This window comes from Prionailurus bengalensis, chromosome E2 (assembly GCF_016509475.1).
Source record: "Prionailurus bengalensis isolate Pbe53 chromosome E2, Fcat_Pben_1.1_paternal_pri, whole genome shotgun sequence".
In the NCBI taxonomy this organism is placed as follows: Eukaryota; Metazoa; Chordata; class Mammalia; order Carnivora; family Felidae; genus Prionailurus; species Prionailurus bengalensis.
In genome coordinates, this window is record NC_057352.1 from 49,006,843 (window position 1) to 49,032,753 (window position 25,911).

The 25,911-nt window shown below is 56.2% G+C and overlaps 2 protein-coding genes across 9 annotated transcripts in view; one reads left to right on the forward strand and one right to left on the reverse strand.

Moving 5' to 3' along the window:
- The first annotated feature begins 834 nt into the window (after positions 1-834).
- On the forward strand, positions 835-24,650 carry MTSS2 (MTSS I-BAR domain containing 2). 6 transcript variants are annotated; one of them, XM_043599637.1, is made up of 15 exons: positions 911-1,058; positions 5,974-6,035; positions 6,127-6,200; positions 6,997-7,081; positions 7,166-7,257; positions 7,343-7,417; positions 7,750-7,758; positions 8,679-8,836; positions 9,267-9,374; positions 10,260-10,357; positions 11,941-12,067; positions 20,508-20,582; positions 20,917-21,093; positions 21,273-21,438; positions 21,517-24,650. In XM_043599637.1, the coding sequence occupies exons 1-15, from the start codon at positions 990-992 to the stop codon at positions 22,260-22,262; spliced, it is 2,121 nt and encodes a 706-aa protein (XP_043455572.1). In that variant the 5' UTR covers positions 911-989; the 3' UTR covers positions 22,263-24,650. The 6 variants fall into 6 exon arrangements, with proteins under 6 accessions (XP_043455571.1, XP_043455573.1, XP_043455569.1 ...); XM_043599633.1 differs by having other exon boundaries at positions 912-1,058; positions 11,845-12,067; XM_043599638.1 differs by lacking the exon at positions 7,750-7,758 and having other exon boundaries at positions 836-1,058.
- Positions 24,288-25,911, reverse strand: part of IL34 (interleukin 34) — a 77,636-nt gene continuing 76,012 nt past the window's right edge. For all 3 annotated transcript variants that reach the window (XM_043599641.1, XM_043599640.1, XM_043599639.1), the window contains one exon: positions 24,288-25,718. In XM_043599641.1, the coding sequence (XP_043455576.1) occupies positions 25,546-25,718 (173 nt within the window). In that variant the 3' untranslated portion in view covers positions 24,288-25,545. The remainder of the gene's footprint in view (positions 25,719-25,911) is intronic.

The window sequence follows — 25,911 nt, forward strand, 5'->3', positions numbered from 1 at the left end:
CCGTCGTCCACGTGAACACGCGTGCGTCCCCACGCACGTGTACCCGGGCGTCGGGGACTGGGGACGGCAGCCCACCTCTGCTCAGCTGGTCCAACACCCGCCCCCACTGCCGAGTAAGCAGGTTGCCTGACCAGGTAACGACTACCCTAAAAGCTCAGCCTGGAGACCCTCGTGCGAGCGGCTTCGGCACCGCCTGAAAGAGCGGCCAAAGAGCTTTTGGAGGAGCGTCCGAACTCGCCAGTGCCCGGGACGAAATGTCCCAGGGCGGGCTGACGCCCGTGCAGCCCCCGCTGTGTGTCGTGTATCGCGCCCGCGGGATGCACCCGGAGGAGCCCAGCCCTCCGCCCGTCCGCCAAAAGCGCGGGAAGACCCCGGCCCGAGGCCACGGGCTGGAAGGTGGTGCCGAGCCCCTTCCCGGGAAGCAGGCACCCAACCGCCGGTCCTCTCCCGTCAGGCAGCCGGGCGGGCCCCGCCCCAGCGCCGCCCCCGGCCCGTGGTGGCGCCCGCGCCCGCCGGCCCCGCTCGCCCGGCCACTCTGGCTGCGCCCGGGCTCGAGTTTCAAAGCCGGGCTCCGGCGCTGAATGGGCCTGCGCCCGGCCGGCCTTTCCCACAGCCCTCGCCCGCCGCCGCCCCCCCAACCCCCCCCCCCCCCCGCCGCGGTCCTCCCTCCGCCGCACCCACGTGACGCCCGAGCCGCGGCGGCTCGGATTACCGCCGCCGCTCCAGTCCCCGCGCCGAGGCCGCGCCGCCAGCTGCCCGCGCCGCGCCCCCCGCGCCGCCCGCCCGCCCCGCCGCGCCATGGCCCGCGCCGCCCCGCCGCGGCCCGCCACCCCGGAGCGCCGCGCGGCCGGCCGCTGAGCGCCGCCCGGAGGCGGAGGCCCGGCCCGGCCTCGGAGCGAGCGCCCGCCGCGCCCGGCTCCCTTGGCTGCCGGCGCCCTGCTCCCCTGTCCGCGCCCGCCGTCGCCGCTGCCGCCCGGCCCGGCCCGAGCATGGAGACGGCGGAGAAGGAGTGCGGCGCCCTGGGCGGGCTCTTTCAGGCCATCGTCAACGACATGAAGGTAACGGGGTACGGCGGAGCTGGCCGCCCTGCGGGCGCGCGGGTGCGGATGTGGGTCCCCTCTGGGGACGAGTGACGGCGGGCATTCGGGCATCGCGCCGCGATGTGTGTGTGTCCTTGTCTGAACGTGTCCGGCCTGCGTCTGCTGTGCGCCTGGGTCTTGGGGCGCCCGTCTGAAGGGGTGTGGGTGTTTGTGTGTCAGGGTGCCCGTGCGGCGCCCCCGGTCTGTACCCGAGGTCGCCCGGGTCGTAGCGCCCCCGTGGGGTCCCAACCAGAGCCTGCGCACACGCGGGCTCTCTGCGCCCCCAACCCCCAAATCATGAATGGGCTTTCGCTCCGGGGTCGACTCTAAGGCCTTAAATTTAATGGGTCCGGGGTCTCGCCGGCCTCCGCCCCCTCCCCAGCCCCCCCACCCCCACACCCGCCCCAACGGCCCTGGAGCCCAGACAATGCTGTCACCGCCAAAGCAGGGAAAAATAATAAAGCGGAGAACCATTAACTCCTTCTCCGCCGGCCTCGGTCTCCGCGCTCGACCCTGTGACTGCCACCACACCCCCACACCCCCACTCCCACCCCCCAGATCTCCTGCAACAGGCCCTAGGAAGCTGCAGGACTCCAAGGTCTCCAAGCTGACTGTCTCTGCATCCCTAGGCCTCTGTCCTCACCTTGGGGGGGAGAAAGGAAGAAGGTTCGGGTTTCTGGAGCAACCCCAAGGGGGAGCCTACTACCATCCCAGACCTTCAGCACCAGTCCCCACCCCCCAGCCTTTGATTGGCCAATACCAGACAGGAGCCAGCCACCAACTCTTGGCCCACCGTTAGCTCGCTAGGTGGGGAAACTGAGGCCTGGGAATGGCTCAAGGTCATTAAGGAGACTGTCCGACTCTCCCTGACCTCACCCCTCTCTGTTGATCCGAGGAGCAAGAGAGATCCTTTGCCTAGAGAGGCCAGGGTTTAGCAGGCCTGGCCCAGACTGACTAGGCAGAGAGGGGTTCCAGCTCCAGTGACAGGATGGCGGTGGGAGGCCGCGGTGGGGGGGGAGGGGGGGGCGGGGTGTCAGGTAGAGGAACAACGCTAGTACGCTTCTCCTCTGAGGCAGGATTGTGGGGTGAGGGAGAGCACTGGGCCCTTCATGTGAACTCCTCAGAGCCCCCACCTGAGAGCCCCCACCTTTGAAGCCTATCGCACACTCCCAAGTACACAACATAGAATCCCACGGTGACATCACAGGCCCAGGAGGCCATACCACACACCGGTGCAGCTAGCCCCACAGTGCCCAGGCGGGCCCTTCCACCAGAGGCTCCCAGTTCTGCCAGGGGAGCAGCCCCAGCCCTCAGAAGAGTCCTGAGGCCATCCTCACCTTGGACTACAGGGCTGGCAGCATATAGGCGTCCCCCACCCCCCACCATAGGGTGCTCCCCTGAGACCTCCATCCTTTGCAACTCTACCTGTGAGCCCCTCTGCCAGCCCTCAGAAGTTCTGGCCTCACTGCCCTCGGCAGGCCCTCATATGCTATGGACGTCACAGGCCTGGCACTGGGATCCCTTCCTGGGACCAGGCAGCCCAGACCACCCTCCCCCCAGCTACTCCCAGGGCTGGCAGAGAATGGGACCTTCCCACACCCTCCTCCCGCTGGCAGCCTCCCCGTAACACTGCAGAGAGCAGCAGCTTCTCTGCTCAGAGAAGAGGGGCAGGACTCTCCCTCCCTTTCCAGGCAATTTGCAAGGGACTTTGGGATCAGACTATAGCAGATTGCAGGCAGGATTCTCTGACTTGTGGAGGCGAACTGGGAAAGGTTTCACCTGGGGTGATGTCAAGTACTGATACTCACCTATGACACGTACATGTGTTCAGGCCAGGGACAGAGCAGGGGACTGGGCCACCTGGAGGTCCATCCCCTGGATTGCATGGGGCGGGAGGAGGGGGGGGTTACAATTTCTGGCCATTTCCCTCAGTGATCTGAGCCACAGAAGCAGCAGGGCTTCCATAGAGGAAGGCGGCTGACTTGAGGAGATTGAGCTTGCCCCCGAGGCCTGTCCACAGCATGTCCACGAGCCCCAGGACAGCCCCTTGTAAGCACAGGCTCTGGCTGGGGGTGGCAGTATAGCGGGGAGTGAAGCCTCCTCAAGCTGCACCTGGAGCCTGAGGGCCGGGAGGAGGGCACCAGCTGAGGGTTGGAGAGGGGCCCTCGGGAGCTTCCCCTGCCTTCTGTGCCTCATTTAACCACTCTGATGCCTGTTGGGTGCCATGCCGCCCACCAAAGCCCAGAGAGGGGCAGGGACTTGCCCAAGATGGCAGGACTGGGCGGGTGAAACACCTTCCACACGAGTGAAGGTGGCCTCCACTCAGCACTGACCCATCCAGAAAGTGGGGCCATAAACTAGGCCTGTCCTCTTAAGAGTGGGGAGTGTGTCCTGGACGTCAGCCCCGCTGGGTGGGAGGGGCTTCTCTCAGAGAGGTAGGGGTCATGCATCCCCTGTTTTTTAGCCAGCATTAACTGAGCGCTTACTGTATACTGGGCGCTGTGCTGTGCGTTTCCTTTTCCCTGCCTCAAGTCTCCACACTGACCCAGTGATGTAGGTGTGGTTCCCCTCCTGATTTGACAGGTGAGGAAACTGAGGCCCAGAGAGGGGCCCTAGCCCGGGGTCACCCAAAAAGCCCTCTCTCAGGGATCACAGCATGGGTCGCTCACCCAGACAGCCCGTGTCGGGACTAAAACCACCACCAGGTCAGAGACAGAGTCTCCGAGGGCCGGGAGTCCTGCGGCCTCTGCGTCAGTCTTGTCCGGTCCACTTGAGCACCTCCAGTGGTGAGCATGTGACCTCTCCCCTCCAGCACAGCCCACTGCACTGGGGACAGAAAGGGCGTTTCTCCCGTCCCTGCAGTTCCCATCGCCTCCCACCCTTGCTGCCCGGATGTTCATCTCTCTGTACCCCTGGAAGTCGGTGGAGTGACTCGTCAGACGTGGGATCGGATCTTGCCCCTCCCACTTGGTGGCCTTTAGCAAGTCAGTTCATCTTTCTGAGTCTCAGCTTCCCGAACGATAGAGTGGGGGCCACAGTCGGATTTATTTCACAGGACTGCCCTGTGAAATATCCGATCCGACGCGACCACACAATGAAAAGGGCTTCGCAGGGGGTGCGCGGCCTACCACAGCCACTTGACGAGCAGTGGCAGTCACTGTCACTAGTGGTAGTGACCCAGAGTCTTAGAGCCCGACAGCCACGGCACGGCCAAGGTGAGGGCAGGGGCCCAGGTGAAGACTGAGGACCCTCCCCAGGGACACTGGCTGCTTCAGTCCTCAGAGACCAAGGTGCTCAGGTCCCTCTGCTGAGGAGGAGCTGGGCCCGGCCTCCCCCAAGTCCTGTCTTGCCCCCGCTGCACTGGGAGAGCTGCGGGTGTGACGGTCTGGGATGCAGTGAGCCTGACCGGCTAGAGGCTGGGGTGACAGGCCCCAGCCTAAGGACTTGAATGGGGTAGGAACTTGTCTGTCCCCAGCTTCTCCCAGTCCCTTGTGCTCCAAGGCTGCTGAGGAGCTGAGAAGGTTTCCTGGAGGTCAGGACGACTGTTTCTGGATCCCTGTCCCCTCAGCATTGTCTCCTCTCCCTGGAGGTCTTAGCAAGGCTTCGGGGCTGGGGTGCCGAGGTGGTGTGAGGCTGCCACCCTTCAGAAGACTCCTGAGGGTGCCAAGGGGAGGGTCAGCTCCTCGGGATTTCCAGGGGCAACCTACCGGGCTCCTTTACCCTGAACTGCGCCCACGTTCCTCTCCAGCCTGTGTGAACTTCTCAAATATTTGCTTTCCCTGGGCACTGGCGGGGCTGGGCTGGGCAGGGAGGGAATTTCTAAGGTTGTCAGAAGCTGCCGTGTTTCCTTTCCACCCCTGCAGGCTGTCCTCAGCTAGAGAAGCTGTCTCGAACCTGCCCCTGGGTTCCAGTCTGGCAGAGCCTCCTTCTGAAGCCTTGAGGGTTGGGGTCTCTGCCTTCCTTATTTCCCCAGCACCTCATCCTACATGGAAGGGAGGGTTAGAGGCCCTTGGGGGCTGGTGCTTTGCTGGCCTTGGGCTCCCCTTCAAGCATCAGGACCTCCACAAGGCCATCAGGCCACGGCTGAGGTTTCTCCAGGACCCGACAGCCATGGGAAGGCCCATTAGCCAGAAAAGCCCCTTGATCAGACTGGACAACTTGGTCGCCAGGAGTCCAGCCTCCCTACTGGGAAACCCCCTCCCAACTCAGAGCTTTGGGCCAGGCTGGGATAAAGGCCACACTGTGTCCCCAGGAGGGGAGGGGAGCCGGGGGTGGAGAAAGGTGGCTCTGTTGGCCACACAAGGCCCCATTCAGCCTGGGGCCTGGCTGTCCCGGGCGGGCTGGCTGGGCCCTGCAGCAATCACAGCCTCCCCGGACCTGGGAATCACTGCTGCTAGCCTGGGATGGATGGGTGGCCTGGCCGGTAGCAGCTTCCGGAGCACAGGGTGGGGGCCCCCATTGAGACCTGGCATGCCTGAGCCCTGCCCTTGTGTCATGTGGACTACGTCACCTGTGTCCAGAGGGACACAGTGCCCCTCATGCTGCTTAGCCCAGAATCCCTGCCAGAACCCAGGGGAGCCCAGAGGGTACAGGACCTGCCATTTCTGTTTCCGTCTCCCCTGAGGGAGGATGTGGGCCAAAACGGTGGCCGCTGTAGACATTAGGCCAGACTTCCTGACAGGGAGGGAGGAATGACCAAAAACACCTGTTCCCAGGGCCAGGCCTTCCTCATGTCCCATGGCTCTGACCTTAGTCTTCTGTCATCCCAGAGGGGCCAGCAGCCTCCCTCTCCATGGGGCGGGGGCCACTCTCTCAGAAACTGCCAAGAGTCTGGATGGAGGCATGTGGGGAGCCTATCCATGGTGTCTGATTTCCTCTCCCATCTCCCCGGCAGAGCTCCTATCCCATCTGGGAAGACTTCAACTCCAAGGCCACCAAGCTGCATTCCCAGCTGAGGTGAGGCTGCTGAGGGTGCCCCAGCTGGGGAGGGGATAGGCAGAGGAGAGGACACCTCACCCACAGAACATCCCACTCTCTGTCTCCCCAGGACCACTGTGCTGGCTGCTGTGGCCTTCTTGGATGCCTTTCAGAAAGTGGCCGACATGGCCACCAACACCCGAGGTGGGGAGGGGGTGTGGCTGGAGGTTGGGTTTGCCCCAGGTTGGGAAATGCTGAGTGGAGGATGAGTGAGGGAGAGGACACCCAGCCCAGAGTTGGGACCTTAAATTCCATTCCCTAATGAAATGGGCTGGTTGTGTAGAGAGTGAGCCTCTTATCACTAGCGGCATACAAGCAAGAGTGGGAGAACGGTGACAGGGATGTTACGGGGGCGGGCAGGGGGGCTTCTGTTCTTGCTACGGGCCGCCAGCTCGACCACAGTTGTCCAGCCTTCTGTAACAGTGAGTCTGATTATGGCGTCTCACCCCCTCATCTGCCTGTCTTAGAGCACACGGGGGCAGGCAAGCACTCCCCGTTGGCTTTGGCGTCTCTTCTGCCTTCTAGTTCAAGTAGTTCTCACTTTCAGGTGGTGAGAAATAAGGTCGCGCGGGTCCTTGCACTCTCACGCCTGCCTCTGGCACCTGGAGGGGATTCCGGTAGGGCTGGAGGGGATTTGGGCTGGCCCTTCGCACAGCCTCGAGCGCTGGCCTGACCACCAGAACACCCGCAGCTGCAGCAGGCGGGCACCGCCGGGAAGGGCAGGGCCTTGGTCCCGCAGAGAGGAGAGTCGCGGCAAAGACTGAGGACCGCTCAAATCCCCACCCTCACCGATCCTTCCATCGCGGACCGAGCGGTGCTGGGGGCGGGGCGCGGGGTTGCGAGCGCGGCCTTCGTGGGCCGGCGCGCCACCTCGTGGCCGAGGCTGGGACTGCAGAAGCCCCTGCGGGCCCCTTCCCACGCTGCGCGCTTGCCTCGCCAGGGGCCACACGGGACATTGGCTCAGCGCTCACGCGCATGTGCATGCGCCACCGCAGCATCGAGACCAAGCTGCGGCAATTCACCAAGTGAGTGGGCGCCGCGGGTGGGCGGGAGTGGGTACGCAGTGAGACCGTCCCCTGGTGGCCCTGACCCTCACACCCCACCCACAGCGCGCTGCTGGAGAGCCTCATCAACCCGCTGCAGGAGCGCATCGAGGACTGGAAGAAGTCAGCCAACCAGCTGGACAAGGACCACGCGAAAGGTGGGCCCGGGGCTGGGGCTGGGGCCTCCTGTCCCCATCGTGCGGAGCCCCACATGACAGCATTCCTTTCTCATCCCCTGCACAGAATACAAACGAGCCCGGCACGAGATCAAGAAGAAGTCTTCAGACACGCTGAAGCTGCAGAAAAAAGCGCGCAAAGGTAGAGCCCACGGCTGCCCATGGAAGCATAGCCCCACGGGGCCCCGCTTGGTATACCCCCACACGCTATGGGGTACCCCAGGGAGTCATACTGGCCGGAGGGGCCCTATCCTGGACACAGGATCCTCCAACCTGCTGGGTGGGACTGAGGGAGCCTCCCTGCACCCCAGACCTGGTCCAGGCCTTCCTCTCTCAGGGAGGCAGCAGGAGGCCCAATAGGCCCAGGCACCCCACACCCCTGCCCCAGGAGCGGCTCTATCCATCCGGCTGTCTTTCACACATTCTTTCTTTCTCTGTCTCTCCTCCTCTCCTCCTCCCACATCCTTCCTGTAGAGCTACTTGGTAAGTCAAATGTCCCTCCCTCCAGCCGCTCCTCCCGTCCTTGTCCCATTTGTCTGTCTCCCCCAGCTCAGGGCCATTGGAAGGAGTCTCTCCAGGCCAAGGAGGAGCGAGGAAAGCGGTTGGTCCATGGAGGGAGGGGCCTGGGGCATAGTCCCCCTGGGGCCCTGGGGGCCGCTGGCCAGGGATGAGTCCCAGGCCACTGTTGGGTCAGTCTGCCAGGCCAAGAGGGGTTGGGCCGGGCGGGGTGGGGGGCACAGGCCCTGGCTGCCCCACTTCCCCCAGGCCCGCCCGGTCACCTGTTGCCTTCTCAGTTCCTGACTCACCATCTCTACATCATCCTCTTGCCTCTCTCTGTCTTTCTCGCTGCTTCTTTGTGTTGTCGTTGTTGTCCTTGTGCATCGCTCCCTGAGCTGAGTGGGAGCGCACACTGAAATGACCCCCTTCCCTTCCCCCGGGGCCCAGCTCCTAGCTCTCCTTACCCCCCCACCCCTACCCCACCCCACCCCCACACACCCTTCAGTGGCCTGGCCGACAGCTGAGTCCCCGGGCTCTACTTTGTCCTGCTTCTACCCTCTCCCGGTGAGGTGAGGTGGTGCCGGCCCAAGGGCAGTGAGGCTGTCCAACCAAGGGGTTGGAAGTCTCAGCTGTGGAGGCCTCCGCTGGGCTCACCTGAGCTCTGCCCGCTCCAGGTCCTGGGTGGCTTTGCAGCTTTGGTGTCTTTGCTGTGTCCGTCTGTCCACTCTGCCTGCTCTGGGACCAACCCCTGCACAAGCCCTAGAGTCCTGGCTGCGCTCCCTGGTCCCCTGGCCCCCGTGGCAGGGCCCAGCCCCACGCCGGGGACAGCACCACGGGGCCTGAGCCATGCACACAGCGAGCTGGGCCGGCGTCCCCAGCGCGGCCTCTCCTCCCAACCCCTCCAGGGAAAGGAGATCTGCAGCCCCAGCTGGACAGTGCCCTGCAGGACGTCAACGACATGTACCTGCTGCTGGAAGAGACAGAGAAGCAGGCGGTGCGCCGGGCTCTGATTGAGGAACGCGGCCGTTTCTGTACCTTCATCACTTTCCTGCAGCCTGTGGTGGTGGGTCCCTCAGAGAGGTGTCTGAGCATCCCCACAATGGGGCTAGCTGAAGAGTTTCCAGGAATCTCAGGAAATCCCAAGAAGCAAGATGTGGGAGCCATTGGTGGGAGTCCTTAGGGGTGACTCGGAGGCCCCAGCAGGTTGGGCCATGCCTGTGGTTGACCACTTGACCCCTGAGAAAAGCCAGTTCTCAGTGATGCCTGGCTGGGTACCCTCAGAGCCACATGCTCGTAGCCCAAAGACACAGCTCATAGCTCGTGTTGCACTAATTTGGTCTGGATGTACGGTCACACCAACCCCTGGGTGTCCAGGCCCGGGCTGCCTCAGACCCAAGCAGCACTGGATGAGAGAGGAGAGGCCAGAGGGGGCTCATTCCTCCAGGGTGGGGGGCGGGGGCAGGGCCAGAGGGTCTGACCCGCTGCTTCCTCAGAATGGCGAGCTGACCATGCTGGGAGAGATCACCCACCTGCAGGGCATCATTGACGACCTGGTGGTGCTGACTGCGGAGCCCCACAAGCTGCCCCCCGCCAGTGAGCAGGTTCGGCCAGCCATGGGACTGGGGGGCAGGGGAGGGGATGGCCTGCCATTAGTTGGAGACAGTAGAGGAAAAGAGGGGACAGAGAACCAGACAGGTCCCAACGTGCATGGTGGGACATCCGGGAGCACCTGTCCAGGCGAGGGATGGTGTGCCCAGGACCCAGTGGAGGCATCAGTCTGAGAGCAGACGGGTGGAAGTCCCGTGGGGCCTGGCCCTGTGTCTGCCCACAGGCTCCACCTGAGCAGGCCAGACCTGGTGACTCCTACCTCCGTCCACACCCAGGACCCGGTACCTTCCCAGGCACACAAACAGGCACACCTGCCCATGCGGGCCACCCTGCTCAGCTCCCCACAGTGCTCCCCCTGCACTAGGATTAGTCCCATCTGACAGGCCTGTGGTGTTGCTCACTGGGCGCTGTGTGCCCGGCACTTTCCCCGGCCATCTCGTTGAATCACCCCAGTGCGCTGCAAGACAAGAACCGTTGGGGGCACCTCACAGGAGGAAACAGGCTCAGTGAGGTTCCAGGAACTTGCCCAAGGGGCACGGCAGAGCCAGGACTTAAACCCCATGGTGTCCCTCATGGTCACTCTCTTGGCTCCTCTGCCAGTGAGTTCTGGGGACACCTGGTTCTCCCATGCCCCCTGCCTGGGGACAGCATCCCTGGGAAGCAGAGAGGGCAGTCTCCCTTGATGTCCCCCCCACTCCGCCATCTGGCAGTCCTGCTTTCAGACTCCCCTGGGGGTCTCCTGCTGGGGCTTGGCTCTCAATAGGGAGGACGGGGGGGGGGGGGGGGGAGGTGGGCCTCTGGCCCCACCAGCCCTGCGAGGGTCCTCCAGAAAACAGGCTGAGCTGCCTCCAGTGACCTGCATCCATGTCCCTGTCCAGGTGATCAAAGACCTGAAGGGCTCTGACTATAGCTGGTCGTACCAGACCCCCCCATCATCGCCCAGCGGCTCCGGCTCTCGCAAGTCCAGCATGTGCAGGTCAGTGCGGGACTGACGGGGACAGAGGGGCAGGGACACCCCAAGAGGGAATGGGTAAGCTCTCAGCAAATCAGGAATTGCTTCAGGGCCTCAGAATTCACCCAACTGCGTCACCAAGGAATTTGTGAGCGTAGAGGACAAATGGACCCGTATCTCGAGACTGCTGCCAGTACAGGCATGTGCTAGCAGGAAGCAGGGGGCAAGAGCGGTTTCGTTTACAGAGCAATAACTGTGCCGGTTGCCATGCTAAATGCTTTATGCATTTTCTTCATTGAATCCTAACACCACCGTATCAGGTGTGGTGTTGTCTCCGTTTCACAGAAGGGGAAACTGAGGCACAGAGTCCCATAATTTCACTACTAGGCTCTGCCCGGCCCAGCAGAGTCAGTGGGGGTGGGAGGATAGTAGTAAGAACCTAAGACCAGGGAGGGGCACAGAGTCTTCTGGCAAGGTGTGCTGAGGCCACAAGGTAAGGGACACTCTAACCTGGCTGCTTCCTGGATGCAACCTGTGCCCGTGCTGGCCCCTGAAGTCTCGCTCAGTCACCATGCAGGCTCAGGATCAGGGACGCCTCCAGGGCTGGCCCCAGGGCAGGATTTGGAGGAGGCATTTAAGATTCAAGGTTCTACAGGTGTGAGGGCAGTGAGCACACAGTGAGTTATTGGTGAGGGGAGGCCCCTCTGCGCCAGGCTCCCTTTCCCCAGAACCACCTCTGGCTGAGCACCTGGGCATGAAAAGTAAGCCAAGCACAGCTATCGGCAGCTCCTGTATAGGGAGGAGGGTCTGGGTTTGCTGGACCCCAGGTGGGTGGCGTCACAGCAGGGAGGGTTGATTGCAGAGGACACCCATGACCAAGGGTACGAGCTGAGGAGCTTCAGGGTCAGGCTCAGAGAGAAGGCAACCTTCAACTGCCAGGAACATTACCCGAGAGTGAAATGGTTGCACAGGGGATATGAGCTGCACAGGGCTGGACACCCTCCAGGGGGCAAAGGGAGTGAGGACAATGGTGGGTCCAGAATCCACACGGATCATCACCACATGCTAGACATCCAGTTAGGATTGGATGGCAAATACCAGACTTTGACGAGGCAGTCCGGAAATGATCAGACTTGTGTCAGGTTCCAGCCCAACTGGGACGAGGTTGATGTTTAGTGACTCAGTTTCTCCATCACCAACCCAAAGTCTGCTGTTCTTAAAGGCAGAGTAGGAGGCAAAGAGACTGCTCGGCCCTGGGCACGCCCTGGAGCATTGGGGTGCTCTGGGGGCCGGCACTGGGCCAGCTCTGGTGTGCCATCCCCTGCCCAGGCCCTGCCCTGTCCCAGAATCCAGCTCTTCTGTGGCACCTGGGTCTAAGGAGTTGTAGTCTGACATTGTCTTTTCCTTCCTTTGCCCCTCACCTCTCTCCTCCACCCTCGTCTGTCACCCTCCCCTCCACACACACCTTTGTCTCCCCGTCTGGCTGCTGTACCCTTCCCTCACTCCCCCAGCGCCCCCAACAGCAGTAGCAGTGCCAAGGGTGGCGGAGCCCCATGGCCTGGGGGTGCCCAAACATACTCACCCAGTTCCACCTGTCGCTACCGCAGCCTGGCACAGCCAGCCGCCACCACCGCCCGACTCTCCAGCGTCTCCTCCCACGACTCTGGCTTCGTCTCCCAGGATGCCACCTACTCCAAGCCCCCCTCACCCATGCCTTCAGACATCACCAGCCAGGTGAGAGGGTGTCTGCAGGGCCTACAGCTCTTGAGACTGGCCGGGAGGTCCCCAGGACCACCTCACTGGGGACCAACCTGGCTAAGGAGAGGTGGGGAAGGTCTTAGAGCAGTCAGCATCTGCCACAGCCATGTCAGCAAGGGGCTTTGTGGCCCCACTACCTCCTCATTTCCTGATTCCTTACCTACCGCCTTCTTCCAGCCACGGGACCCCAAGGGGGCAGCTTAGCAGCTCTGATCACTTGTGACCCTCCCCCCTGCATTAGGCTTATTGTGACAAGGTGGCTGGTCCTAGGAGGCATCCCCAGGAGCCCCAGGACATCCTCCTGCTTCTGCACACTTGGGCCAACTCACTCTGAACCCAGAGATTGGTCCACGAATCTCCTCAGATGAAGGCTCAGATCCTTACAGCCTCAGTGATATGGGCAAACACAGGGGCCACAGTAGAAAACAGAGGGAGGTCAGGCCACCTGCCCAGAGGGCTATCCTCAGGGTATCAGGAGTGACTGCATTTGGATACAGTCTCCTATTCCTCCCCCATCAAGGCTAGTGCCTCCATTTGGACTGAGCATTTTATGTTTTGCTGGGTTTTTTGCTCAAAGATGTCCCTATTATACTTCCAGTCTCTCTCCCCTGCGGGCTCATTCCCGTCAGTACACAAAAGAACTCCAGTATCACGCATTTTAAATTTTTTTAATGTTTTATTTATTTTTGAGAGAGAGGCAGAGTACAAGCGGGGAAGGGCAGAGAGAGAGGGAGGCACAGAATCCAAAGCAGGCTGTAGGCTCTGAGCTGTCAGCACAGAGCCCGATGGAGGGTTCGAACTCGTGAACCCCAAGATCATGACCTGAGCTGAATGAAGTCAGACGTTTAACCGACTGAACCACCCAGGCACTCTTGGTATCACGCATCTTAAAAGCCCTCCCTTCCTTCCATGTTATCCTCCAGTCACCTAGCTTCCTTCACAAGGAAATTTAAGAGTTGTCTGCACTGACCAATTCTACCTATTTCTCATTCACTCCTATCAGCTTCACCTATTTATAACTGAAAAATTTTAGATTTGTTAATTTCTCCCATATAGTTCCATCCATGTTTGCTATACATATTTTGAGACTGTTTTATTAGGTGCAGACAAGTTTAAGATATTAAGTCTTCATAGTGAATTCAATCTTCTAACATGACGGTCCTCTGTTCCTTACAATGCTTTCTAAAAGCCTGTTTCATCTGATATTACTATAGCTATCTCAGCTTTATCCTGTTCAAGATTTATATTACCATTTCCCATCTGTTTTATTTTTTTAATGTTTGTTTATTTCGCAAGAGAGAGAGAAAGAGAGCAGGGGAGGGGCAGAGAGAGAGAGACGGAGAGAGAGAATCCCAAGTAGGCTCCATGCTGTCAGTGCAGAGCCCCGTGTGGGGCTGGATCCCAGGAACTGTGAGATCAGGACCCAAGTTGAAATCAAGAGTTGGAGGCTTGGGGCACCTGGGTGACTCAGTTGGTTGAGCGTCCGACTTCGGGTCAGGTCACGATCTCACAGTTGATGGGTTCGAGCCCCAAGTCGGGCTCTGTGCTGACAGCTCAGAGCCTGCAGCTCGTTTCCGATTCTGTGTCTCCCTCTCTCTCTGCCCCTCCCCAACTCATGCTCTGTCTTTCTTTGTTTCTCAAAAATGAATACATGTTAAAAGAAATTAAAAAAAAAAAAGAGTTGGAGGCTTAACCAACTGAGCCACCGAGGCACCCCTCCCATCTCTTTACTTTTAAACTCACTATATCCTTATGTTTTAGATGAGTCTCTTATAAACAACAGATGCCTAGATTCTCTTTTATCCAGTCTGACAATCTCTATCTTTTGATTTGGCATTTTTAGTCTACTTCTCTTTATTGTGATTATTGACATATTTGGACTCCTGTCTTTTTATACATTCTACTCTTTCTGTGCCTCTTATGTCTCTTCCCTTGTCCTTTACTTTTTTTTCCTTCTCTCATTTGTTTCCCTCTACTAAACTGTAAGTTATATTGTATTTCTTTTATAGGATATCTTGAAATTTTACCATGCATTCTTAGGCCCAACTCCTGAATAATCCAAAGACTTCAATAAATATTTTAACTTCAGTCACCAGTGGGTTCTCCCAACTTATAAGCTAATATATATTATTCTCTACTTTTTTATAACACAGATGACATTTTTCTTCTCCTCCTCCTCCCCCTCCTCCTCTACCTCCTCCTCCTTCTTTTTCCTTTTTAAAGATTTTATTTTTAAGTAATCTGTACACCCATTGTGGGGCTCAAACTTAAAACCCTGAGATCAAGAGTCTCACGCTCCAACTAGGCCAGCCAGGCACCACATGACATTTATTTTCTTAACTTTACTATTATTTTGTGCATACAGTATTTGTCTAGATTTACCCATATGTTTACACATTTCTTTGTTCATAATTTGTTCTTATACCTTAACTCTTCTTCTTTCTGAAGTATACAGCACATCCTTTAGAAGTTCTTTTAGAAGAGATCTGTAGTGGTAAATTCTCGGGGTTTTTTTTAAATCTGTAAACATGCTTCCTTTTGTCGTCTGTCTTGAAAGTGTTGCCAGGGACACAATTCTGATGTGACAGTTATTCTCTCTCCACCACTTGGAAGGTATTTTTCCACTGTGTCCTGGCTTCCATTGTCGATTGAGAGGTCTGCCATCAGTCAGATTGTTGGGCCTTTGCGTCCCTGGTCGCTTGTAACATCTTTGCTCTTCAGTTTGTGCTTAGTTGCAGATTTGTTTTTATTTAGTCTCATTTGATGGGTTTGTATTCCTGTATCTTCATATTCATGTCTTTCACGTGTTCTGGAAATTTTCAGCCATGATTTCTCTATTCCTACTTTGGCTCTGTTCTCTCCTTCTGAGATTCCAATTCAGTGTGTTGCTGGACCTTCTCATTTATCCTTTTGTGTATGGTTCTCTCAGTTATCACATTTTCCTTCTCCCCACCTCTCGGTATGATGTTCTGGATCATTTAGTCAGGTCTGTCTTCCAATTTACTTTTCAACTCTAGGTTACAGCTTTTTAACCTTTCCATTAAGGCTTTTTTTCTAAACTGTTATTTTGAAATAATTTCAGTCTTGTAGAAAAGTTGCAAAAAGAGTACAGAGTTCCCACCTGCTCCTCCCAAGCCCCCCTAATGTTAACCTGTTATGTAGCTACCAAACCAGGAACGAACACTGGCACAATACTATTAACTAACCTATGGTCTTTTTCCAAATGTTGCCCGTTTTCTCACTCAGATCCCTTTTCTGGTCCAGGAGTCCAGGATCCAGCCCAGGACCCTGTGTCGCATCTAATTGTTGTATCTTTTGGGGCTTCTCCAGTCTGTAGCACCTCTACAGCCCTTCTTCTTTCATGTCTTTGATGCTCTTGAAGAATACCAGTCAGGTATTTTATAGAACATCTCTCAGTTTGGGTGTGTCCTGTGTCTTCACATAATTAGATGGAGGTCATACATTTCTGGCAAGAATACCATAGCAATGGTTTATTGCTGTTCTTCATCCTCACCAGCCCTTGGTATTTTGCATCTTTTTCATTTAAGCCCTTCTGGGGGGTGTATAGTGGTAGCGCCTGTGTTTGAAATTTGTCCTTCCCTAATGAGGAATGAGATTGAACACCATTTCCTACTTCTGAAGGCCACTTGGCTGTCCTCTTTTATGAAGGACCTATTCAGGATTTTGCCCATTTTTCTACTAAGTTTTTTTTTTTTTTTTTCTTATTGATCCTAGAACTCCTTATGTATTATGGATACAACACCACTCCTTCATCTGGGGTTTTCTCTGAGCCTTTACTCTTAATTGGGTCTTTTAATGACCTAAAATTCTTAATTTTATCTTTTTTAATATAATTTATTGTCAAATTGGTTTCCATACAACACCCAGTGCTCATCCCACTAAGTGTCCTCCTCAGTGTCCATCACCCACTTTCCGCTGTCCCCCAGCGCCCATCAACTCTCAGTTTGTTCCCTGTATTTAAGAGTTTCTTATGAAAAAAAAAAAAAAAAAGTTTCTTATGGTTTGCCTCCCTCCCTCTCTACAACTTTTTTTCCCCCTTCCCCTCCCTCATGGTCTTCTGTTAAGTTTCTCCAGATCCACATATGAGTGAAAGCATACGGTATGTGTTTTTTCTCTGACTTATTTCACTTAGCATAATATGCTCCAGTTCCATCCACGTTGCTGCAAATGGCCAGATTTCATGCTTTCTCATTGCCAAGTAGTATTCCATTGTATATATAAAGCACATCTTTATCCATTCATCAGTTGATGGACATTTAGGCTCTTTTCATTTGGCTATTGTTGAAAGTGCTGCTATAAACATTGGGGTACATGTGCCTCTATGCATCAGCACTCCTGTATCCCTTGGGTAAATTCCTAGCAGTGCTATTGCTGGGCCACGGGGTAGATCTATTTTTAATTTTTTGAGGAACCTCCACACTGTTTTCCAGAGCATCTACACCCGTTTGCATTCCTACCAACAGTGCAAAAGGGTTCCCCTTTCTCCACATCCTTGCCAGCATCCATAGTTATCCTGATTTGTTCATTTTAGCCACTCTGACTGGCGTGAGGTGGTATCTCAGTGTGGCTTTGATTTGTATTTCCCTGATAAGGAGTGACGTTGAGCATTGTTTCATGTGTCTGTTGGCCATCTGGATGCCTTCTTTAGAAAAGTGTCTGTTCATGCCTTCTGTCCATTTCTTCACTGGATTGTTCTTCAGGTGTGGAATTTGGTAACTTCTTTATAGATTTTGGATACTAACCATTTATCCGATATGTCATTTGCAAATATCTTTTCCCATTCCGTTGGTTGCCTTTTAGTTTTGTTGATTATTTCCTTTGCAGTACAGAAGCTTTTCATCTTGATGAGGTCCCAATACTTCATTTTTGCTTTTAATTCCCTTGCCTTTGGAGATGTGTCAAGTAAGAAATTGCTGCAGCAGAGGTCAAAGGGTTTGTTTCCTCCTTTCTCCTTTAGGGTTTTGATGGTTTTCGTGTCTCACATTCAGGTCTTTCATCCATTTTGAGTTTTTTTGTGTGTATGGTGTAAGAACGTGGTCTGGTTTCTTCCTTCTGCATGTGGGTGTCCAGTTCTCCCAGCACCATTTGGTAAAGAGACTGTCTTTTTTCCATTGGATACTCTTTCCTGCTTTGTCAAAGATTAGTTGGCCATATATTTGTGGGTCCAATTCTGGGTTCTCTATTCTGTTCCATTGGTCTGTGTGTCCGTTTTTGTGCCAATACCATACTGTCTTGATGATTACAACTTTGTAGTAGAGGCTAAAGTCTGGGATTGTGATGCTTTGATTTTCTTCAATATTATTTTGGCTATTCGGGGCCTTTTGTGGTTCCATACAAATTTTAGGATTGCTTGTTCTAGCTTTAAGAAGAATGCTGGTGCAATTTTGATTGGGGTTGCATTGAATGTGTAGATTGCTTTGGGTAGTATTGACATTTTAACAATATTTATTCTTCCAATCCATGAGCATGGAATGTTTTTCCATTTCTTTGTGTCTTCTTCAATTTCCTTCATAAGCTTTCTATGGTTTTCAGCAAACAGATCTTTAACATCTTTGTAAAACTGTTAATTTTAATGGATGTCCAGTGTATTCATTTTTTAAAATTTCCAATGCTTTTTGTATCTTGAGATATGTTTGTGTACTCTAAGGTCACAAAGACATTTTCTTCTGAAAGCCTTTTTCTTTTACCTTTTTCATTTAGATCTGCAGCTCATCAGGAATTGATGGGGGGGGCAGGGGGGTGTATGAGATGGGGGTCCTTTTTTCCATACAGATATCTAATTAGCAATTTATTGAAAAGGCCACCTTTTCCCCCCTGCACTGCAGTGTTACCTGTATACCTGTAGCTGTTTTGGAAGTCTGTGTTCTTTTTATTTTTTTTAATGTTTGTTTATTTTTGAAAGTGGGGAGGGGAGGGACACAGGATCGGAAGCTGGCTCTTTGCTGACAGCAGCGAGCCTGATGTGGGGTTCGAACTCACAAACTGTGAGATCATGACCTGAGCCAAAGTTGGACACTTAACCAACTGAGTCACCCAGGCACCCAAGGAAGTTTATGTTCTGTTCTGCTGGTTGAATTGTGCTCTTTTACAATACCATACTAGTCTTCATTATTGTAACTTTATAAACATTTTTGATATCTGGTAACAGAAGTCTTCCAGCTTTGTTATTCTTCAGTATCACCTTGGCCTTTGTAATTCCTTATATTCCTTAATACCAGCTTGTCAGTTTCCATCAGAAAAACAGTAACAACACCTCCTGGGGTTTTGGCTGGGATTGCATAAATATGTCCATTTATTTTGGCTTTTCCTTTTCTCAGTAAGGTTTTGCAGTTTGCATGTAAAGATCTTGCACGTCTTTCACTGGATTTTTTTTCTTGGGTAGTTGATGTTTATTGATGCTATTTTAAATTATATTGACTTTGTCGGATTTTTTTTGTTGGCTGCTGATATTTAGAAACTTGATTTTTTTTTTTTTTGGTAAATTGATCTTATTAAGTTATATTAAAATCACTTAGGTCTGATAATTATAGATTCTTTTGAATATTCTACCTATACAACAATCATGTCTTTTATAAATAATGACCACTGTTTTCTTCCTTTCCAATCCTTTTGCTTTTTACTGCTTTTTCTTGCCTTACTGCCTGCTAGGACTTCCAATGTTGAACAGAAATGGTGATGGTAGCCATCTTTTTTTTTTTTTTTTTTAAGTTTGTTTATTTTGAGAGAGATGTATTGCGAGTAGGGGAGGGGCAAAGAGAGAGGGAGGGAGAGAACCTCAAGCAGTCTCTGCACCATCACAGTTTCTCACGAAACTGAGATAGTGACCTGACCTAAAATCAAGAGTCGGATGCTTAACCGACTTAGCCACCCAGGCATCCTGATGCTGGGCATCCTTATCTTTTTCCCATACTCAGAGGGAAAGGTATTGATATTTTTGAAGATCCCTTTTATCAGATAAGGAAGCTCTCGTCTAGCCCTGTTTGTTTGTTCATGAACTAGCCCTAAATTTTTCCACTGACTGTTCCAAGCGCTTTTTCCATTGGTTTTTGCTTTAACAATTACATTGATAAACATCCAAATTTGTTGCTTGCTTCATCTGAATCCTCACCTGTGATGCTTTGTTTCCTTTTGTTTTGGTGATCTTGGTTCATCACAAACTGAAATATCCCAGTATCTAAATTAAGGATGATTTGGAGAATTTGACAGGGCAGAGGTGCTGTAATAATGGACCCCATCACAGGGTGAGCTCTCCACCTAGCCCCTTGTCCAGTCTCCCAACCACTGTGCTGCACTCCACATGTGCCCCCAGGAGCCCTCGTGGTCCTGTGCCCACCCTGGCTGCTTTTATCTTCATTCTTTTTGTTTTGTTTTGTTTTGTTTTGTTTTGAGAGAGGGAGAGAGAATCCCAAGCAGGCTCTGCACTATTAGCACAGAGCCTGACACGGGGCTCAAACCCACAAACCACAAGATCATGACCTGAACCGAAGTCAGACACTTAACTAACTGAGCCTCCCAGGCGCCCCTTCATTCTTTTGTATTCTTTGCAGTTGGGGGTTTCCCATGGCACCTACTCCCCACAACCGGCCAAAGCAGGAGTCTCCCCTGTACACTCGATCCGCTCAAAAGTGGACTTGCACCCCCGCCCCCAGTCTATGAAATAGTCCTTGAGGTGTCCACGATGCCTCTGTGCCCTCTGATGGACCCCCAGCAGCTTCAGCACTGCTGACCATCCTTCTTCTCACGGGCAGGTCCTTCTGAGTTCTGTGACATCGTCTGCTTATGGTTTTCTAACCACCTCTCTGGCAGTTCCTTGTTACTCTCCTTCACCAGACCCTCCTCTTCTTGCCAGCCACTAAATGTGGGTGCGCCTGAGGTCCTTGAACCTTTTCTCTAACTGTCCTCACTGCCAAGGTGACCTTCCTCTGTCTCAAGGCTGTTGGATTTGTGACTACAACCTTGACTTCTCCCTAAACTCCAGACTTGTAAATGCAGTTGCCGACATTGTATCTGTCCGTAGATACCTAACAGGCAGCTCAGCTCTGCATGTGCAGGATGGAACTCTAGACTCCCTACTTCCCCCACGCCTGCCCTTCTGAGACAACAGGGACACCATCAATCCTGCTGTCCTTCCTAGCGTCCCTCCTTCCCTTGCCCACCACATCCAGGCCATCAGCAGCCGCAAGTCCTGTCGTTCATTCTCAAAACCTATGGTTCTTGGGTTGGGCCACGGGGTTGGTCAGTGCCCACAGTGTGCGCTCGGCCTGCAGACGCTCGCAGGGGCAGCGGGGTGTGGTGCTGAACTCAAATGTCCTGCTGCATGCCGGTGCTGTGACCAGGTATCTTCTCTCCTTGCCTCCCTGCCCCGTCCGCCCACCTGCTCTCCTCTGCATGGCAGAAGTCCTCCAGCTCTGCGTCCTCGGAGGCCTCGGAAACCTGCCAGTCTGTTAGCGAGTGCAGCTCCCCCACCTCGGTCAGTGTTCCCCGCCTGCAGTGGGACTCAGGGAGGGTCCGGGGCCTACCAGAGTGGGGAGCAGAGTGCCTGCTCCCTGCAGGAAAAGCCGCCTGGGCACACCTGCAGCCACTCCCAACACCTCACATCTTTCCTTCCTGAGTCATGCCATCCTACCCCTGGGACTGGCAGGAACCAGGGGTCATGGCACCCTCCATGCTCTGCCCTTGACGGTGATCTTGAGCCTGAGGCCCCACACGGGCCTGAAAACCCTGTATCTCAACTGTAGTGAGAGGACCCTCAGCCGTGGACGGCAGGGCCAAGGGTCCCCTGACCCATCTGCCATGCCCTGCAGGACTGGGCCAAAGCAGGTCCCCATGAGCAGCCCTCAGGCACCAGCCTGCAGAGGAGGAAGGACCGACTGGAACACCCCCGGGACACAGAGCCAGGCCTGGCCAGCGGGGGCACCCTGGGCCCCAGCGGAGAGGAGGCACCAAGACCACGCATGTCCCCTGCCACCATCGCAGCCAAGGTAGGCATCAGCTCCCCTGGCAGCCCAGCCAGTGCCCCCGTTCACTCCCAGGTCAGTGCCAGGAGACCCGGCAGGTGGTCTCGGGGCCAGCTCCATCCACCTGGTGGGAGCTACCTGGAGTCCGAGCCGAGGGGGGCAGCGGGGAGCCAGGCCTCAGCCTGCAGTCTTACCACCCCCAGCATGGTGAAGAGGTGTCCCCGGCGGCCAGTGACCTGGCCATGGTGCTGACCCGCGGCCTGAGCCTGGAGCACCAGAAGAGCAGCCGGGACTCTCTGCAGTACTCCAGTGGCTACAGCACGCAGACCACCACGCCATCCTGCTCCGAGGACACCATCCCCTCCCAAGGTAGGCCCTGGGGCTGGGGCTGGGGCACCGGGCCTTCACATGCCCCAGGCCCCAGCCCACGGCATCCCGTGCCCCCAGGCTCCGACTACGACTGCTACTCGGTGAATGGGGACGCAGATGGCGAGGGCCCGGCCGAGTTCGACAAGTCCTCCACCATCCCCCGCAACAGCAACATCGCCCAGAATTACCGCCGCCTGATCCAGACCAAGCGCCCGGCCTCCACCGCGGGGCTGCCCAGCGCCTCGGGCGCTCCCCCCGGCGTGGCCACCATCCGCCGCACGCCCTCGACCAAGCCCGCCGTGCGCCGCGCGCTCTCCAGCGCTGGCCCCATCCCCATCCGGCCGCCCATCGTCCCCGTGAAGACGCCCACAGTGCCCGACTCCCCTGGCTATGCAGGGCCCACACGCGCGGGCAGCGAGGAGTGCGTCTTCTACAGCGACGAAGCCGCCTCGCCCCTGGCACCAGACCTGGCCAAGGCCTCACCGAAGAGGCTGAGCCTGCCCAACACGGCCTGGGCCAGCCCTGCCCCAGAGGCACCCAGCTACCCCGGGCTGGCGGACGACGACGAGCAGCAGCAGCTGGCCGCCAACCGGCACAGCCTGGTGGAGAAGCTCGGGGAGCTGGTGGCGGGCGCCCACGCGCTGGGCGAGGGCCAGTTCCCCTTCCCTACAGCCCTGACCGCCACCCCCGCAGAGGAGACGCCCAGTCCACCCCCGGCAGCCTCCGGCGACCCCCCGGCCGAAGACATGCTGGTGGCCATCCGGCGCGGGGTTCGTCTCCGCAGGACCGTCACCAACGACAGGTCGGCGCCCCGCATCTTGTGATGGCACTGCCCTCCCGCCCTCTGGCCCCGCGAGAGGCAGGTGGCCTTGCTGGTGAACAGTGGCCACTCAGAGCGAAGGCAACAACAAGGGAAGAGCGGAGCCAGGCAAGCTTTTGGTTTTTCGTTTAAGTCACGTGAGGAAAAGCCACTTGATGGAAAGAGACACTCACCTTGGATTTCCACATTTAAACAGGAAGTGACTTCTTTAACAGAGCTCGCCAACTCCGAGCCTGCAGGCCTTGAACTGGATGTGGAGCCTGTTTTATACGTTTCTCACCTGCTCTGCCCCTCCTCTTCCTCTTCCACAGGCCCTGCCTTTTCCACATCTGGCCTGGGCCCGCAGTGCCACAGCTTAGCTGACCTGACCCCACTTCTCCCCTCGGTTGGCGGTGCCTGGGGCTTCTCCTGAATGCTGGCCCCCACAGCCCTCCACCAGGCCCCTCTCCTTCCTTCTCTGCACCTGTCCCAAGCTCCTCTCAATCAGGGAGGTGGGCTGTCTGTGGAGGGGCCAGGCACCCAATCGGCTAAGGTGTCAGATTTGACTGAAAAGCTCCACAGAGTGGCAGTTGGGGGGCAGACTGAAGTTGGGAGGCCCAGCCTCCTGTGGAGGAAGGAGGCCCAAGGGCCACAGGCCCCAAGTTGAGTCTTGGGAACCCACACAGAAGAGGCTGTGGACCCCGAGGTGGATCCCATCCTGGCTTGCCCTCCTCTGGGAGGTACAGCCAGGGTTGAGGGGCAGGGCAGCAGGGAAGAAGTCCAGAGGCCTGAGGGTCAGATGTATGGTCCTCATCTGGGCATGTTGAGACTTTAACTCTCGTGGCACTTTGGTCATGGTTTTGGCCACCTGTGGGGGTAGGGGCTGGAACTGCACAGGGTGTGGGGGGTTATTTTATGAATATAATAAAATAGAGCTGACTGGACAAGGACTGTGTGTGGGGACAGGGTGGACGGTACAGGGTGTCCGAGAGTGCCTGAGGGACAGGGGTCCTCGCAGTGGCCTGGCGGGCCCACGGCAGGAGAAGGAGGGCCTAATTGGCTTCCCCAAAGCCAGGGGGCAGCTGTTTTTTTTTCTCCAGATTCTGGAGCAAAGCCAAAATAAGGTTGGAGAGGGCCAGGGTGGGGCCTCTAGTACGTCTGCTTAGATGGGAGCAGGGGCGGTCCAGGGAGATTGGCTTTGACTCTCTGTTGCCAGAGGAGATGCCATCCCGGTGCAGTACCCCCCACCCTGGAGTCCAGTCCGCGCTAGGTGCGGGGTGGGGGTGCCCTCCCCTCCACGTACCGAGGCATGCCAGCTCTAAGCAGGTAGAAGCAGGTGCATCTGGGGCGAGCAGAGGGCTTCCTGTTGTCCCGCAGGGCAGCAGAGAGAGCAGCCAAGCTCACAGGGCAGCGGGACCACAAGGCAGGGGCCTCCCAGGGTCAGGAGAGCAGGCTTTTCCTGGTTGGGGTGGGATGGGGTTGGGTCTGAGTCTCAGCGCCAGGCTGGAGCTCCTGGCAGTTCTGCAGGGAACTGGGGTCCAAGCAAGGCAGCCAGGCAGCTCTGAGGAACCAAGGATGCCCCCAAGTGGATGGAGCCCCCCAGGCTCCCCAAGGGGAGATGGAGAATGGTATCTGTAAGTCGCTAGGTCTGAGAACAGCCTCGCTGAATGCTCAGGCCAACCCGAGAGCCCAAGTGTGGGCACCTGGAGAGAGTCCAGGCAAGGGAGGGCCCGAAGAGGCCGGGAGAGCAGGTGGCCAGTTTGGGAAGCCCCGGGGAGGGGTGTACCCAAGTGGGCTGAGGGAGTGAGATGCAGGATGTGTGATGTGAGCAGGGTAAGGAGTGGTGGGGTGGGGGGTGGCTTGGGAGGCCCAAGGAGGGGGTGGGCATAGCACAGCCACCCTCCCAGACTCGTGCCCCCTCTCCTCCAAGCCACCCCAGGGCTGTACATAACTCCCCCATCCCCCTGACCACCTCTCTCCCATTTAGTGACCACCTCTTAGGCCCACCCCCCTGGGATCCGAGCCAGCCATCCCACATCACAAACTTCGGTTTGGGGGACTTCTTTACGTTCATTTTTTTTTTCATTTTGTACAGAGAAATATTCTTTTCAAAAGCGTCTTTTGACTGAAGTAACTTTTCTGGTGCTGTTGTTAACTTGTTCCTTTTTTTAATTTATTTCCCCACCCAAGTCTCCCCTCCTGGTTCCTACTCACCCTTTCTTCCCTCCACCTCTCCCCACCCCACCCCCATCCCATCTGAACCATTTTGTTTCTTTTCTTTCTGTCCGTTTCTGGATAAATTATCCTCTCCTCCCTGCCCCCTCCCCCCCCCCCCGATTTAAATAGTCACTGCTACAAGTAACAAATGCACTGTGAAGATTCCAGTATTAATAAAGTTGTACTGTAATTAACACCCCTGCCTCCGCCTGGCTTCCTCCACCCTGTTCACCTGCCCCTGCGCAGCGCTGGCACCCTGCCCTTTCCCATCCCAGATCCCGGCTGAGGGGCAGGAGTGGCCAGGTCCTGTATCAGGACCTATGCTTTTGAATACCTCCACTCTGTCTCTGCAGGTGGCTGTCTTGGGACAGCCCAATGAAGCCAGCGAGGGTGGCCAGGAGACACTGAGAAGGATCAGCCTGACACCCTCTGCCCCACCGGTCTCATGGAGACTCAGGCAGGTCTGGAAGAAACTCCCTCCCTCAAACACCATTTCCAGGCCCCCAGGCTAAGGCTTCATCCATCCCAAATCCAAATCTCCAGACCCAGGCCCCAGGACCACACAAGCCTACCTCTCTCCTGCCTCCTGCACTTGGGGTTCACCTTTGCAGATGCAAACTAAACCAAACCCAAACAAAACAAGCAAGTGTTTAATAGAAAATATAAGAGGGACTGGAAGAGCATCCACTGTGGCAAGATGTGGTGTCTGGCTCTGCCCCTTCCCCATGCCCGCCCACCCCCCAGCCTGGAACAGGTCTAGCCTCTGCAGGCCTCAGGACACGCCGGGCACCACCTTCAGGCAAGCGAGGCAGCCCAGGTGGTACAGGGAGGGGACAAGCTCTGTCCACCTTCAGGGGGCTCTGGACCCCGGCTGCTCCAGGTGAGACTGTGAGGTACAGAATGCAGGAAGCTGAGCCCTTTTCAGGCACAGAATCTCCCTCAAGGGAAAAACACTGTCTTGGGGGTCCCCCCCCCCCCAGACAAGTCTCAGACTCCACCAAACTCCTGCGGGAGCACCTCCAGCTGTCCCACACAGGTCACCACAAAGGCCAGGTGGGGCACGAGGCCTCTGCCCTGTGCCCTCAGCTGCCTCACTGAGCCGGGGGTCCAGTCTTGGGTCCTGGGGAGCGGGGCAGGGAGATGGGGGGCTGCTGGGGCAGAGGGTACAGCGGGGCAGCTACACACTGCGATGAGGGCTCCGGGCTGTGGGGCTGAGGGCTCGGCACCTCACAGTCCTGCCAATTTAGGACGGAACTTTGTTTACCTGCAGGAGGCAGGGGGAAAAAAAAAAAAAAAGACCACAGGAGTGGTCAACACCTACCTCGTCTCCAGACCAAGCCTCATTGTTCTTGGCCCCAGGGCCCATCCTGGCTTTCAGAAATGACCTACAGCCCTGGGGAGTGGAAGGCGTGCTCGGGAGGGTCCTGGCTCTGCTCCACGACCTGGGCTTGGAACCC